The sequence below is a fragment of the Amborella trichopoda genome, chromosome 5, assembly GCF_054954075.1.
Source record: "Amborella trichopoda isolate Santa Cruz 75 chromosome 5, AtrichopodaSantaCruz75HAP2 v2.0, whole genome shotgun sequence".
NCBI classification, from domain to species: domain Eukaryota; kingdom Viridiplantae; phylum Streptophyta; class Magnoliopsida; order Amborellales; family Amborellaceae; genus Amborella; species Amborella trichopoda.
In genome coordinates, this window is record NC_142340.1 from 39,884,315 (window position 1) to 39,901,316 (window position 17,002).

Below are 17,002 nucleotides of genomic sequence, written 5' to 3' on the forward strand. Positions count from 1 at the left end.
AGCATCCCTCCAAAGTTCTAATTTTATATTGATGTTGTTTCAAGTCTCATCAATAAAAATTATGCTGTCTACGAATAACACACACCTCGGTACGTCATGCATCTTAACCATATGGGACAGTACAAATTGAGCTTTTATAATCTCCGCTGTCTAACTAAAATGAATGGTGTGAGACGCATGCATCGTCCTTTCCCGCCCTGGCTGGTACCCTACGTATTCTTGATACAACCGAGCGTTGCCCTTTTGAGGAACTTGGGAAGAAAACACAATCTAGTAGACTAACATATGATGGATATTCATTCTTTTGTTTGCTGATTTGCTTGATAGGGACACTGACGTCATTCACTCAAAAGAACGGGGCTCTTTTAACTCCACCGGGCTTCCTCTCCAGAGAATTTCGCCCCTCGCTCTCTTTTGTTTGTGCATTCTCTCTCTAGGTCTCTGATCGGTCTCTGCGAACGATAATTTTCTTTATCACTGAATCATAACTCGGGGGCTTGAAGCCCTAATTTGCTTGCTCGAATCAAGCAACCTCCAAATGTTTTCATGCTTCTAATCTAGGGTTTTGAAACCCGGATATCATTTGATCGAACTTTTAGCGGGTGACGGGAGGAATTATTGGCTTCTGTTAAGGGATTATCGATGTCGTCTTCAAGCTCTTGGTCTCAAGCTCTGGTGAAGGTTTCACCATACACATTTGCGGCCATCGGGATTGCCATTTCCATTGGGGTCTCTGTACTTGGAGCTGCCTGGTATTGTTGCTTTTTATCCCCATTTATTTTTTTATTTTTTTTGGGTTTTTGATATAATGGCGATTTACACTGCGATTTGTTGGGTTTTATTGCGTTTATTAATGTGAATTCTGATGAATATGTTTTTGGATCTATCAGGGGAATATATATTACAGGTAGTAGTTTGATTGGTGCTGCAATCAAGGCTCCTCGAATCACCTCGAAGAATCTTATCAGGTTTTCCTCTTTCATTTTATCCGTTTTCGGTCTTTTCTTGCTACAGGTTCTGATAATTTTGACCTTATATGTTTGGCTGATGATAAATTTGGCTCTTACCAGGCTCTTTTGCATTTGCGAATGTATTGTTAAATAATTGTGAAGGACTAGGCATTTTTGTCTTTTTTGGACTATTGGATTTGATAATTTTGACTGTAATATAAATATGTCTAGCTGTTGCAGAGCTCTTTGCATTTTTATGGCTAAGGTGTTTTTAAGCAACTGTGAACAAAATGAAAGATGAGTTACCTTCTATTTAATGCACTACAAAAATATGTTTTCGTTGAGTGTTTCTTTACAATCGTTTGATTTGTCTATGAAATTGGTTCTACTCATCCATTCTCAGTTATTCACTTTACTGGCTATTATTAGGAATTATTCAATAATTTTATTTTGATTTTCCAAATTGGAGATTGGAGACATGTCTTCTTTTCCACAATCAGAGGCTCAATGTTCACCACCTTTTCTGGTTAGGGTCGTATTAGTTAACTCTAGAGAGATACTTAGTAATGTACAGGTAGTGGCTTTTATTTAGGGGTGTTCCTTTCCAAAGCAGTTAAAAGTTGGTAAGATGTGGCATTTACTCTGTTTGTTTGTATGGTGGTGTTTATTCTATCACTGGGCTCTGAGTGTATGGTGGTGTTTAATAGTGGATAATGATCTTTATTGTATGCTTGTGAACTCTTTGATGGTGTGTTTTTTGATATTTGGGGCTTTCTATTTCCATTACTAATGCATATGGGCATTCTAGGAATGTAATGATTTGGATAGTTGAGGCTAGATGGCCTCTCAAATTGTAAGTTTGGTGTCGAATTTTTTTTTCTTTTATCTTGTGAATGGAAATTTGTGGGCTGAAATAAACAGGTTCTCGGGTTGCAACCTTGAGGAAATTTGTGAGGAATGAGGGATGGATGATACAATCTTTAAAGTTTGTTTAGACAGTGATGGATGCTTTGAAGGAACATCGCAAAGCTGTGGTTTCTATTTGAATGCTAATTGTCAAATACTTTAGTAACTTAGGTTGCCTCTTAATTCTTACAAACATCTCTAAGTTATTTAGTAGCATACTGCTTTTCTTTATGTTTCCCTTCCATATTTCATTAGGTCAAGATTCACTTTTAGTAGCAAACTGCTCTACTTTATGCTTGCGTTCCATTTTTCAGTAGGTGAAGTTGAGAAATCAGAAACTACTATGTGTAAGTTTCTTTGACAATGCAGTTCATTCGGTAAAATGGGAGGATGTTTATAAGCCGTAGGCACTTTATCTAATTTGGCTTTTTGACGGATGAGGCAGATTAATTAGGCTCTACTTTGAAAGTCACATTAGAGGTTTGGGGTGGAGAAAGATCCTGTGTGAATCACTGAGCGTAAATAATGTCGCAGGAGTGGATTTGGGAGTCAAAAGAGTTGGGTGGAATTTTTTGGCATTTGGGGCATGAACCTTAGATGCGGGAACCTTGTACTCAGAGTTTCATATCTGCTTCACAACGTTGATGACCCTTCTGCTTTCGTACAATGGTCTTATTTATTTATTTATGATGCATAGGTCAGTAGTGGGATCTGAACCTTCTGGCATAATGCTGCAATAGACAACACTATAACCAATTGAGTCCATGCCCAGTTCCCTTATAAATGTCAGCTTTGAGATTCCATGACCTGAGTTGTGTCGTACTCTAACCCATCTAAATACTAATTTTCCCCTGCTCATGCTTCCATACCCTCTTCCACATTGTGCATCTATAATATGGAGAGGTATTTCAATGCATGATGCACATTCTCTTGGAATCATGTTTAGGGTGCAGGAGGAAGTTGGCTGTGCTTCTAGATTAACACCTGGTGCAAGAAATTCGTTGCTATTATTATATTTGTCCATTCTGTTGCAACAAATTTTCTTTTGCCAGATTGGTTTCCTGGCATTGTTCACCTTTCACATGACTTGAGCGTGTCAGTGAGTGGCTGACTGCTTCAAGACAGGCACAGAGTAGCTCAGGTCTTGTTTGCATGAACCATTTATTAAGAAATAAGTCTCTCAACTCCCTGACCCATTTAGGAGTTGAGAAGGAAACCACTTTATCTGCTCTGCTATTTAAAGGTATGGGAAATGGCACAAGATGTTCCTCCACCCAGATGGGAAGAAAAAAACAGAAAATACTGCTTCTCACTTATGTTCGAACAACTCTGGTTTTTAATGATATTGTTGAACTATTTAAAGTGAGCCCGAGTGCCAAAGTGCTGTCGATGTTTTAGAGATGTGGAGTTGAGGACTTGGGTGGTTCACTTCACTATGGTGGTTTTGTTTACATGTTTTGGTAGGTTTGATTCTTCATTCAGAAATGGGACATGAGCCTGGTATTTTTGCTTAGGTTATTTTTTAAAAACCAAGGACTTGGCCTGGTCCCATGGCTGAGTCAACTCGGAAATACTTTATCAAGTATTTACAAACTTTGTAGAGTCACTCAGAAAACCAAATGGAAAATGCAAGACATAATCAGAGACTCAGAGTTGAGAGTGACAAATTCAACTTCGATGACTGGTCTGATTGAAATCCCTGCCTTTCCAAGATTAGGGACCGCTCTGTTCTTATGTTGAAGATGATTGCAGGGCCTGCTAGGATTGGAAATTCTACTTTTCAGAAAGCCTTAGCGCTCCTCATTGTTTTGAGGGTTGTCTCACTTTCCCTGGGTCCATATGGTGGATAATGACTAACGAAACATTTTCTGGTAGGCACCTCAAGATTCATCATACCCTTTGAGGATTGTGGATCTCTTGGAAAACATTTTTTAACATTAGTAGTAGGGCAATGATGACATTCCAATGGTCCATCGTATTCCTAATGCCTCTATTGAAGATCCTCATTCCATTCTTTTGTATCTTTGTTTTTTTTCTTTACCTGGACACATTTCTCTGCTTGCTCTTTTGGTGTCTTGATCAATGTTAAAAAAGTCGGATGCACCTGCCTAGGGTGGTTAGGCGGCCAGGTGCCTACAGGAGCAAGGAGAGGCTAGGCACCCAAGGAGTTCTTAGGGCCGGGGTTTTGGCCCCCTAGGGTATTCTTAGGGCAGTTTTAGGGCCCCGAAACCCCTGAAAATAGAGAAATAAATATTTATAAACATGTGCAAATATAAAAAAACAAAAACAAAAAATAAAAGAGTATACAATCATAACACATTATACGAAAAAAAAAAACCCTAATTTAAATATTGAAATGCACTTGGCTTTTCAAAATAATTCAATATAAGCCTAAACCGGTAAATGTCCACAAAATATTTCAAATTTCGAACTACGGACATGTAAAAATATTACAAAAGAAAAAAAAAAAAGAATATCAGATCATAACACATTATACAATAAAAGAAAAAACCAAACCCAAATTCAAAATGAAATCGATATTGGCCTTACCCGCTAATCTTTGGTCGCCAAAAGACCTCTTATATGACCACTCCAAGCTCCAAAACGCACCAGAAATTATATCTTTTGATTCCACAAGAAATCTCAAAAATGTTGAATTTTTTCAATATTGAGAAAAATCACAAAATCCAAGTATTTGGATAGTTTTTCTCTCTCTAACATAAAAAAAGGGGTTTGGGGGGCTAGAATGCTCCCCAAAACCCCTTTCCCCCCTTTCTTTGGGGACAATCCCCAAAATACCCTTGCTTGAGGGCCTATTTTTCGCCCTTGGTCTGACTGCATCAAGGTACAAGACATCGAAGAAGCCTGCCTAGGCGTTTTGGCTTTTTGGCCGCCTAGGTGGCCGGGTGGCCGAATTTTTTATTACACAATAAGTTAAGTATATTTTAGGTAGGAAGAAAGAAAACAATAGTATACAATGAGTGGATTGGTTTTTCAAAAAAATTATCTCCATGGCCTTTTTGTGGATCGCAGCATGAAACCATAACTTGCTTGGACAAAAGGAAAAATAGTCTTGAGTTAAGAGATGGCTCTTTAGTCTCAAAATAAAAGAAGAAATCCACAGGCATACCTACGGTGTGGATTCCTTGAAGTGTCATGAGTTGGGAGGCTTCCAGATTCAGATCAGTAGATCTAGATATGAGAAACCGGAAATAGCAACTTCAGCATTGTGCTGTTATCTACTGCATGCTTGCAGGCTTGTCTCTTCTATGCCTTGCAAGTTGCAACTCATAACCCTAAAATATCAAATTAATTCTCTAGTTATTATAATGTTGGCATACCTACAGTAACATGCTGTGTCTCATGCGGCATTCGTATAGCATTAGATCTTTAAATTCTGATGTGATAGCTGTATATTTTTAGATATTTAATGAAGGTTAGCTTCTACATTGATGAAATGAGCCCTTTGTGTTCTTACAAATTGCCCACATATTTCCTTCTCTGCATATGTAGCCTGGAACACATTCACGATTTCAAGTGATAAGAGCTAATCCATTGAAAACATTGGCTACTTATTATTGTGAACCAGTTGCATATGAGATTTTGGTATGCATTTTTTTCTTGGCTAGGTTGAATGAAAGTGCTTGGTTTCTTTTCCCTTCCGTCTTAAGATTTCCTTCATTGAGTGTGCACTTCCCTTATTGATGCAAGCTTCATTTTTTAGTGTGATCTTCTGTGAAGCTGTTGCCATATATGGAGTTATTGTGGCTATCATTTTGCAAACAAAGCTAGAGAGTGTGCCTGCATCAATGATTTATGCAGCTGAGTCACTAAGAGCTGGATATGCCATCTTTGCTTCTGGAATCATTGTGGGTTTTGCGAATCTTGTCTGTGGGTATGTTTTCAAGGTTCCTTGTGTCTTTGTGGAAATGTGATTTGCATGCAATTAAGCCTCTTGAGGTTTAGTATTTGTTAAAATTTGCAAATGAAATGCTCTTGTTTTATGTTATGTTCTTTTTTTATGATGATAATGTTGAAAATACAAATCTTAAAGTTAGTGTCGGAACTCAAAATATTTAAGGGTTGACATTCAATAATATAAAGATGTAAAATGCATGAAATTTAAAGTATAGGCATTAGTTGAATACTGATTGTATTACTGAAATCCCTTTATGCTTCATAGTATATTTTCATAACACACTACCCCTAACAAATGTTGGAAGTACTCCCTAAAAATTATTAGAAAAAAATTGTTATGGCATTTAATGTCCAAAACATTTTGTAACATGTCAAATGTAGAATTTTCCTTAAATCTTCTTGCCATTTTTGGATGGCCATTTTTTTGCACACAATACCAGACCCGTGGATGATCATTTTTTGGCACCTGTTTTTGTATTCACTCCTAATACAACAGTTAACATTCACTCATAAAGAAAAAAAATATTACTAATTTTTTTATGGTGGATTTTCCGATATTTTTGTGTTTATTAACTGGACTTGGTGGAATTTGTTGTGGACAGGGTATGTGTCGGAATAATTGGCAGCAGTTGTGCACTATCTGATGCTCAAAATTCCTCTCTATTTGTGAAGATTTTGGTGATTGAAATCTTTGGAAGTGCTCTTGGCTTATTTGGTGTGATTGTGGGTATAATCATGTCTGCTCAAGCTTCATGGCCAGCAAAGGCATAGAGACCATCAAATTTCAACATCGTTTTTTGATGATTATATTCATTGTACAAGAAGACTTATTTTGCATCTTGAACTCACTCTTGCACTGGTTCTGTTATCCCGTCACCGTGTATTGGATTTATGCATAAGCTTTTGCATGTAATTTGAAGCGTTGTAGTCTTTCATAATAACATCTGAATGTTATTGTACCAGGGAACAAACTTATTCTGCTGTTCTATATTTCCTTGTGTGTTCTTGTGGCAGATTGCCCCTTTCTCTCACTCTCTGCAATGGACAATATTCCTCATTTTGGGCACATTTGGTGTGTGAAAATATATTCACATAGAAAATTTTAAAATATATTTATATTAAATTTTTTTTTGGTGTGGGAGTTTTTTCACATTAATAAACTATCAGTTTGTATGAAAAAATGGTTAGGACTAATTGGTGTGAAATGAACTCCCACCACACTAATAAGCTATCAGAAAAAATGGCTGGGACTAATTGGTGTGAAATGAACTCCCACGTCCAATTGCATGTGAGTTTTTTCAAGTGAAAGTAATTTGATGAAAATATTTTTACACGTATCAAACGTGCCATGACGTTTTTTTTTTGGGAGTTGGTTCTCGTTTAGGGGGCATATTCGTCATTTACGATTCTCTTCGGAATTGAGTTGCTTTCTCTCTATCGTGGGGAGGTTTAGAATCTCTCTTGCTCTACCCGTAGTTGAGAGACTAGATTTCATGACTTCTAGATTACATCACTAATTATATCACTAAAGATGTGATGTGGAAACTAGGAAAATCTTTAACAATAAGAAAATAGTTTATATAATGTTGCAACCATAAAATATAGAATTATAGTGTGTATCATAAAAGGTTGTTTTGATGTTGGAAAACTGTCAAAATGATTTTCTCGACGTTGAGATGCATGAATATGAAAAGAAAAAAAATCTCGACTCCTAAAGATAATGTCAAGTTTTTATAGATATACTTGATTTGAACTATTTTTTAAATTTAAAAATTTATAATTAGCGATAAAAATAAATTCTCAAGTCATTTGAAGAATTTTTTACACCAAAAACATTTATGGTAAAATTTGGATGTGTGCCTTAATGTGATTGTTTAAGGTTGCAACATTATACAAACTACACTTCAAAAATAAAGGATAGTACACGATGAGACCATTTATCTTAGCTATGAAGTTACCATTCATTTTTTGTAAAAGAAAGTTACAAATTTTCTTAGTCATGAAATATAATATACCACTTTAAAAGAATTTGTTTTAGACTTTGTGCTCAATTAGTAACACATCACCATCTATCTTATTTCACATCCAATAGTAAACAATGATTGTAACCTTCTTATATAAAAAATAAATAGCCTCATTATTTATATTTTTTTATTTTTATTTCAATGAGGTCACAATCACTTATTATCATTAAATGTTAAATTGGATCGCTTGGGCTAGTCACGAATCCAAGAAATTTTTTTTTAAACTTTGAGTTCAATGATGCTCTTACAACCACCGAATTTAAATCCAAGGGACAAAAGCGATTGTGACGCCCATGTACAAAAAAGTAAATGGTTTCTTTGTATACTTTTTCTGTGTAGCTCATCTACATTTTCAGATTAAACTTGTATCGATCTTTAATACAAGTTACTCCTTGAGTTTTTTTTTCCCAAGTTACCCCTCCCATTCACTAGGGTTTTTTTTTCCAAGCTACTCCGTCGTTTTTTTTTTCTCCCAAGTTACTCTTGTCTGGTGAACCGAACACCAGACAAGGGTTTTTTTTCCTTACTCCAAACAATATTTTCTCTCAGGCCGCGTACTTTTTTACTCTCTCTCCACTGTTACCAAATCGTATCTCTCTCTCTCATCCTTCTGAATCTAAAGAAACAAATAAATGGGGCTCGCAGGGTTATGTAAATCCAAAAATTTGTCCGGTATTTTGAACACTAGACAACTTTCATTTAAACGTAAAAACTCACCTGTCTGGTGTTCATTTTACCGGACAGGGGTAACTTGAGGAAAAAAAACTTAGAAAGGAAGGCATGCTGCCCGTAATTTGAGACAAACATGATCCTATTTTGTAATTGACTCTCCCCAACAATATGGTCTGTACGTAAGTTCCTCTTAAGACATGAAAAAGAATTGTGGCACAATCATCACCAACTCAGCAAGATAGAGTGCCTGCTAATCTTCCATAAATTAGAGACTGAAAGTTTGGCTCATAATTTAATCAAGTCTTCTCTTTCATTTCTTTGTTCAGCTTTCTTCTCTAAGCTCCCAACCATTGCATCCAATAAGGAATATATATATCTCATCTGAGGGTGAGAAGTATCTCCAACAATGAACTCGTGAACAACTCCATTAACTTCAATAGAGCTGCAACCAGGTACTTTCTTAATCCCAAGATCTTTCATTTCTCTCCTCACCTTGTTCACATCATCCCATCGATTTACAGCTGCATATATGTTGGCGACTAGTGTACGTAATCCCGAATTATGACATTCAATCTCAGGCATTAGTTTTTCTATCCACTCCCCCATCTCTACATTTCCATGAATTCTACATGCACTAAGAAGGGCACCCCATAAGGGAGTATCACTAGCAATTGGCATTTTCTCTATCAATGCTTGAGCCTCAACCAGAAGGTCAGCCCTTCCAAGAAGATCGACCATGCACCCATAGTGCTCCACCTTAGGCTCAATTCCATACTCTCTTTCCATTAAAGCGAAAAGCTTCTTTCCTTCCTCCACCAAACCTCCACGGCTACAAGCACTGAGAATACCAATGAAAGTTATATCATCAGGCCTTGTGCCTCTGTCTCTCATCTCTGAGAACAAATCTAAGGCCCTCGATGTTTGTCCATGCATTGCTAGCGCGCAAATCATAGCTGTCCATGCTGCTGTGTCTTTGTTTTGTATGCTTAGAAAAGCTTCAAACGATTCTTCGATGGAACCACATTTGGCATACATATCAACAAGGGCCGTTCCTACAAAAGCATCAATCCCAACTTGGTTTTCTTTAATGTAGTTATGGATCCATTTTCCTTGCTCTAGAGCCCCCAAGTGAGCACAAACTGTGAGAATAGTTACAATTGTGAATTTGTCGGGTTTTAGTTTCGATATTTGCATTGCTTGAAAGAGCTCCAATGCTTCATTGAATCGACTAAACCGAGCATAACCGTTGATCATTGCAGTCCACAGAACTGTGTCTCTCTCTTGGATTCTATCGAAAAGCATGCGAGCATTGTCCAAATCACCGCAATTCACATACCCATGAATCATGGCCGTCCATGAGATGACAGTTTTCTCTCTCATACCATCAAACAAGACCCGTGCAGCAGTTATACATCCACACTTGGAGTACATATCTATCAAAGCATTAGAGAGAGAAATACTGTGCCTAAGCTTCTCATCATGTTCCATATAAGAGTGGATATTCTTACCCAAATCCAAGTTTCTTAAGTAAACACAGGCCGAAATAACAGTGACCAGAGTGGCCTCATCCGGCTCTATATGGTCCTGTTCCATTAGTCTGAAAAGATTTGCTGCTTCACTGAAGCTTCCGGTTTTGACATAGCACGAGAGCATCACATTCCAAGAAATCACATCTCTCTTTGGAGTTTCATCAAATAGAATGCGGGCTTTATCAATGCATTTCAGGGAAGAATACATTTCCACTAGAGAGTTTCTCACATAGCATTCGAATTCGAACCCCCTTTTTATAATACTAACATGAGCTTTTTCTCCCTCCACAAATGCTTGCAAATACCCCATCGCCTTGAGCACAAATGGGTAAGTGAAATTATCAGGGAAAATGCCTTCCTCTCTCATCTGATGATAGAGAAACATGATTTTTTTGAAATTTCCATGCTTTGCAAATGATCTGACCATGATGTTATATATAAACAAATGTGGGTTTTTGATTTGGCAGAAAATCTTCTCGGCATAAGGGAGATCCCTGGAATTTGAGGCCATGAGTTTGTTCACTATATCCTTGTTTTGATCCAGTCCTATTCTGTAGAGTTGGCAATGGATTTGTTTCAGTTCTTTCATGGATTTGCAATTCTCCAGCAAAGCAACACAAGCTTGTTTTGTTAATCGAGTAATGGCTTTTGAAGGTACCAGGGAACTTTGAAATGGTTTCATTGGTTTCACCAATTGTTATAGGTGGACTCTCTCTCTCTCTCTCTCTCATAGGAACCTAGAGCATGACTCTTCTACGGAGTCAGCGAAGTGGGTTTATCTCTCTCTCTCAGGAACCTAGAGCATTACTCTTCTACGGAGTCAGTGAAGTGGGCACTGTTATCTCTCTCTCTCTCAAGACGTTGCACCAATCCTAAACTTTCAAAAAATAAATAAATAAATAATTTTTTATAGTGTGATGGTTCATATAAATATTATGATCCTCAAAGAATATCACCACTTTTATTAATTTTTTCTTTTCCTTTACCCGTCCTTAGTTGACGTGGGCCTTAATCGTTTTCGTGCGTAATATTATGGTACCAGCACCTCCGGTAGGAGGTGGAACTTAATAAATAATATAATAATATGTTTTAAGAATTTAAATAGGAGAGATGAAGACTCCTATTTTAAAAAACTTTTGAAATCTTTTTCTCTAGTCGAAATGTAGTGAATTTTTCTCTCTCTAGCTAAATTTTACCGAAGGTGCCACTCAAGCACTTAAATATTATAGATAAGTGACTTCATTATCTTGAAAAATAATCTGTTTTTTTTAAAAATGAAATGAAATAATTACTTCTGTTTATTATCATGAATTTTAAGCGCGATAAATTTTATGCACAAGCGACTTCATTATTTTGAAAAATAATCTTTTTAATAAAATTATGATATTAAAAATTTTAAATGCTGTAAATTCTTAGAAATAAATTTATTTATTTTTTTTATCTATTATTAAAAAATTTTAGATACTGTAAAATTATTAGAAATAAATGTGATATTTCTGCTTTTACTAAAATTGTGAGATTTCTTTCTACTGTTTTTGAATATTTAGATATTGTAAAATTTATGTGCAAATGACTGCCTTATTATTTGAAAACTGATATTTTTGCAATTGATTATAGCATTGTCTGTGAAATGTTTATTTGCGAATTAACATCCCATAAATTTTGATAATTTAGTAATCTTGAATTTCTATAAGAGCTTTTCTATACATATTAAATTGACAATTATGCTAAAATGTCTTTACGAACAGCTGCCTTTCTAAATTTTAGCCCAAAATATTTTACTGGTTATTTTTGAAATGTTATTGAAAGTGACTGTTATTAATGGTTTCAGTAAAATTCATATTAATAATTTAAATGATATGTTGAATACATGATATTGCTGCTTTTGAATGTTTAAAGAGATTTAGAAATACTTTAAGTATGTAAGTAGACTCATCCGGTTCGTCGGTGAAGTATAAGTGGACCTATCCGGTACGTCGGTAGAGATTAAGTGGGCCTATCTGAGACGCTGATAGGGATTAAATGGACCCATCAGGACGCTGATGGGGTATATAGATGACCTACTTGGGACGCCAGTAGGGTAATTTGTGAAATCCTTTGAATTATGCACTGCCGTTAAAATGTTATATGCATTTCAATTATTCGGATTATACTTAATTATGTATTTTTAAAAGTGAAACTGTTAATGCATTTCTGTTAATTGATCTCCTTTTTTAAAATATTGATATCTTTCAACCATGATTATTTTTAGGATTATGATGATCACTTACTAAGTAGCTAAACTCATCAAATTATGGTAAATATTTTTTTTTAGGATAACTGCGGTTTCATTTTGAATGTTCGTCAGGATCAACTCTGGAAGAAATTGTTGTTGTGCTTAAAGTTTCTTTTGTTACTTTGTAAAAATTCGTCATTGTAAATTTGTCCTATCATGAGATGTATATATGTTTTGACTGTCACATCTCAAGAATATCAATATTGTAAATTCTTGAGGTGTAACAGACCTAGAGCATGACTGTTCTGTGGAGTAAGTGAAGTGGGTTTATCTCTCATACTCAGTTCTGGGCAATGTTCTCTCTCTCACACACACAATCCATGCCCCAGTGAAGTGTTGCAACATGGTTTTATCCCTCACAGCCACTAACCCTTGACCCGTCAGTTATATATGGTTTCTTATGATTCTCTCTCCTTAATCCTACCAGTAGTCCATGCATGAGCATGATCCAGCTCTGAAATGATGGAACCTGGTTTTATCCCTCACTATCACTTCTCTCTCATAGATCTTCGATATGAATTTTGCCAAGGAATGACAATCTCCACACATTCTCAGGTTCTTCACAATGCGTATGGTCGCTTTAGGCTTTGAACCAATTAGCCCAAAGGCAATTGCAAGCTTTTCACTGTGCCTTAGAAGTGCACTCTGTCTCTCTTCCTCTCCTATATCCAACAGAACCTCTGATGTGTCTGGTATATATCCGGCAGGCTTCGATTTCACAACCATCTCTTCCAATTTCAAGTAAATTTTCTTTGATTGAGGGTGAGTATTATCACCTGCAAAAAATTCGTGGACAACTCCGTTGATCTCAATCAAGCTACATCCTGGTTCTTTCTTAATCCCTTTCTCACTCATCATGCTACGAAGTTTTCGAACTTCTTCCCATCTATTACATGAGGCATATAAATTAGAGAGTAAGACATAAGCAGCATTGTTCTGTGGGTCCAAATCAACGAGTTCCCTCCCCGCTTTCTCTGCAATTTCTATGTCCTTATGAACTCTACAAGCTCCAAGCAAAGTACCCCAAATTTTTGAATTTGGTTTCATTGGCATTGTTTCTATGAGTTCTTGGGCTTCTTTTAGATGGCCCATCTTGCCAAGAAGATCAACCATGCACCCATAATGCACAACATTGGGTGAAATTTGATATCTCTTCTCCATGAGAGAGAAAAGTTCTTTTCCTTTCTCTATCATCCCTGCATGTGTACATGCACATAGAAGACCAATAAATGTGATCTCATCTGGTCTGACTCCAGCTCTTTGCATTTTTCGAAAGAGATTGAGAGCTTCTTGTGCATGCCCATGGACTCCAAGCCCCATGATCATTGATGTCCAGGTGAACTTGTCTCTCTTCTTCATTTCTCTAAAAATTTCCATAGCTCTGTCTATGTTTCCGCACTTTGAGTACATGTCTATCAGTGCATTCCCCACAAAAACGTCAGTTCGAATGTTTTCTCGTTCTATGTAAACCCGAATCCATTCTCCCACTTCAAGAGCCCCAAGATGGGAACAAGCAGTGAGCACACTCACCATCGTGTACTCATCAGGTCTGATCTTTGAAACCTGCATCTCTCTAAAAATCTCTAAAGCTTCTTTGAACCTATTGCTCCTGATACACCCGTCGATCATGGCAGTCCATGAAATTGAATCTCTCTCTGCCATCTGATCGAAAAGCTTTCTTGCTTGATCAATTAACCCTAAATTTGCATACCCCACAACCATGGATGTCCATGAAATGATGTCTCTATTGTTCATGCCATCAAACAAATCATGTGCAATATCCATACATCCACACGATGCATACATGTCAATGAGAGCATTCTCTATTATCAAATTGGTCTTTATGTCACTAAGTTTAATATAATTATGTATTCTCTTTCCTATGCTCAAGTCCTTGAGTTTTGCACAGGCAGAGAGGGCAGAAACCACTGTAACCGAATTCGGTCGTGCATTGTCTCTCTCCATCTCTAGAAAGAGATCAAGAGCTTCTCTAAATTGCTTCCTCTTTATGTAACCAGATATCATCGAATTCCAAGAAACCACATCTCTCTCAGGAAATCTATCGAACAATTGTCGAGCTCTCGTTGTTCTTCCACAAAGTGTGTACACATGAATCAAAGAATTGAGAACGTAAGTATCAGACCCATGACCAAATTTGAGCACCTGAGCGTGAATCTCTCTCCCAAATTTCAGTGCCCATTCATAGTTCAAAGACTTCAGAATTGAAGGAAAGGTGTATCGATCAGGAGGGATTGATTTATGCAACATTTCAATGTAGAGAGAGAAAGCGGCTTTTGGGGAGTTTCGACGAGAGTGACCAGTGATCATGGTATTCCAAATGAAGAGGTCGGGTTCTGAAATTTGATCGAAAACAAGGTGGGCATAGGCCATGTCGCCTTCCCTGTGAGTGCAACAAAAGGAGAGGAGTTGGCTCAATGCAAAATTGTGGTTTATGAGTTGGGTTCTGAGCATTTGCGCATGGATTTGTTTCAAGTGCTTCATGGATTTGCAGGTTTGGAAGAGAGAGGTTATTGATGAATTATGTGAGAGAGATTGGGGAGGTTGGTTTGGGATTGTGGATGGATAGAGAGAGGGTGAATTAAAGTTTGTGGAAATCATGGTTTTCAGGAATGGGAATGGAGCTTTGGGTGTGGGAAAAAATGGGAAGGAAGCTGCAGAGAGAGATTAGAGAACGATTTTCATTGTGCTCAAGAGGCAGAGCTCAAAAATATGAAAGAGAGATTAGACAACAATGAAAATAATACTGACGAGGCAAACTTCAAAAATATGATAAATATAAAGAGAGACAAAGACAAGTTTTGAGGGGTCGGCTACATGAATCGTCGTATGTGAGAGGGATTATATAGTCGGCTACATGAGTCCTCGCATGTGAGAAGGATTATATAACCAGCAACATCCATCAATTTAAAAATCACCGATATTTATGGGAAATTGGCAAATTCCTAGATTGCTTTTTAAAAAGCATAGGAGTCAGCCTGATTGTAAACCCCCTTTTTCTATTTATTTTTTATTTTTGTAGGGAAAATTGCAACAAAAACGTATGAGACCACACTTTTATGCAACTTACCTCCAACTTAGGTCTTTTTCTCATTTTTTTCTCCAAAACAAACTTTTTATACAAATATCCCCAAGGAAAAAAGTTTATTTTTTTACGGAAAAAAAAATTTATTTTTTTACGGAAAAAAAAATTTATTTTTTTTGACAGAAATGCCCTTCCCGTATACATTGAAAAATTTTGACGTTGACTTTTGGACCCAGTAGCATATTGCCAGAGCAGCTGGAGCGCTCTTTGCAGCTGTCGGACCACCATTTGCAATTGCCGGACCGCCTTTGTGACTTCCAGATAACCTTTTTCAATTGTCGAACCGCACTTTACACAATGTTGGAGCCCGTTGGACCGCACTTTACACAATGATGGAGCCTTATTGCTAGACTAATAGTGCCGGAAAGCTACCCTGGACCGCACGTGTAAAGTGCTGGACCCTTACTGCTAGAATGACAATGCCAGCGAGCTACTCCTGGACCTGCTGGACCCTTACTGCTAGACTGACAGTGCCAGAGAGCTACTCCCGGACCGCATGTACAAGATGCCAGAGCTCCCTAGTTTGGTGGGATAGAGGAGAGAGAGGCGTGGGTAAGGGAGGTAGTTTAGGCATTTTTTTATACTTTTTTTTTGTTGGGGTTATTTGCATAGAAAGTATATTTTCGGAAAATGAGTGAAAGAAAAAGTTAGGTTGGGGTAAGTTGCATAGAAAGTATAATCTTGGGTTTTTTTTTTCTAATTTTCCCTTTTGTTTATCAACCCTAAACTATTTCAACATTTCTTCCACAATTGTCAATCCTCCCATTTATTTCATTGTTTATTTTATTTTAAAAAAAATTATAGATGTCCTCAAAATCAACTTTTTAGACATCCTATCCCCAATACTTTTTATATTGGGTGCAGTTTGTATACAGCCTAGTCTCTAAACCATCAAATTTGAGCCTACCTTCAAATAGTGTCCAGAAATATGATTTCAATATTGGAAAACTTTGTGATTGCTTTGAAATATATTTTTATATTTATTTATAAAATTTAAAGCTTAAAAAATAGTGTAGATCGATATATTTATGAAAATTTGAAAATATTGAAAATTTACGGTCAAAAAAATGCGTTACAAAATACACTATTTCCAAAACTTGCAATCCATTTTTTTCTCATGTCCATGCATCTTGATGTCGAGATACATTCGAAGATATTTGGGCATCAAAACAACATCTTCTAGTGAAAGTTTTGAGGTAGGCTCAAATTTGATTGTTTAGAGCCTCGGCCTTATATAAACTTTTCCCTTTGCTATTACACGTAGATCTACTAGGTATTTTTTCTTGGATTTACCCTAGTAAAAAAGTAAATAAAATTGAGAGAAATATCATTTCCCTCTATCTTCCCCATGTTTTTGTAATCACGTATTTTTATAGCGACACTTTCTCTCTAACCCCCCTTTCTCTCACTTTCTCTCTCTACTCACCTTCTCTCTCTACTCATCCTCTTTAAATCTCTTTCTTTCTTTACCCGCCCTCTATCTCATTTGTCACTCTACCTGCGCTCTCTTTATATCCTCTCTCCTACCCTCTAGCTCTCTCTCTGCCCACCCCCTTTCTCTCTACCTACCCTCTCTCGCTATCTCTCTTTTTTTCTCTCTCTACCTGCCCTCTCTCTCTTTTTCT

At 36.9% G+C, this 17,002-nt stretch overlaps 3 protein-coding genes across 3 annotated transcripts; 1 reads left to right on the forward strand and 2 right to left on the reverse strand.

Annotated features, from left to right (window-relative positions):
• Positions 1–410: 410 nt before the first annotated feature.
• LOC18425045 (V-type proton ATPase subunit c''2) lies at positions 411–6,760 on the forward strand. Its single transcript, XM_006829616.4, has 4 exons — positions 411–752; positions 891–968; positions 5,581–5,751; positions 6,377–6,760. The coding sequence occupies exons 1-4, from the start codon at positions 643–645 to the stop codon at positions 6,543–6,545; spliced, it is 528 nt and encodes a 175-aa protein (XP_006829679.1). The 5' UTR covers positions 411–642; the 3' UTR covers positions 6,546–6,760.
• A 1,713-nt stretch (positions 6,761–8,473) lies between these two features.
• LOC105421884 (Pentatricopeptide repeat (PPR-like) superfamily protein) lies at positions 8,474–10,875 on the reverse strand. The gene has a single exon (XM_011630919.3). The coding sequence runs from the start codon at positions 10,679–10,681 to the stop codon at positions 8,756–8,758; it is 1,926 nt and encodes a 641-aa protein (XP_011629221.2). The 5' UTR covers positions 10,682–10,875; the 3' UTR covers positions 8,474–8,755.
• Positions 10,876–12,382: 1,507 nt separating this feature from the next.
• LOC105421883 (putative pentatricopeptide repeat-containing protein At3g15930) lies at positions 12,383–15,169 on the reverse strand. The gene has a single exon (XM_011630918.3). It carries the CDS (start codon positions 14,891–14,893, stop codon positions 12,695–12,697), a length of 2,199 nt encoding a protein of 732 aa, XP_011629220.3. The 5' UTR covers positions 14,894–15,169; the 3' UTR covers positions 12,383–12,694.
• Positions 15,170–17,002: the final 1,833 nt, after the last annotated feature.

Bases quoted from the DNA above. Each gene is read 5' to 3' on its own strand.
- LOC105421884 (XM_011630919.3), bottom strand. From the start codon at position 10,681: ATGAAACCATTTCAAAGTTCCCTGGTACCTTCAAAAGCCATTACTCGA.
- LOC105421883 (XM_011630918.3), bottom strand. From the start codon at position 14,893: ATGATTTCCACAAACTTTAATTCACCCTCTCTCTATCCATCCACAATC.
- LOC18425045 (XM_006829616.4), top strand. From the start codon at position 643: ATGTCGTCTTCAAGCTCTTGGTCTCAAGCTCTGGTGAAGGTTTCACCA. The intron at 969-5,580 runs GTTTTCCTCTTT...TTCATTTTTTAG, and splicing joins ACCTCGAAGAATCTTATCAG to TGTGATCTTCTGTGAAGCTG. The intron at 5,752-6,376 runs GTATGTTTTCAA...TGTTGTGGACAG, and splicing joins TTTGCGAATCTTGTCTGTGG to GGTATGTGTCGGAATAATTG.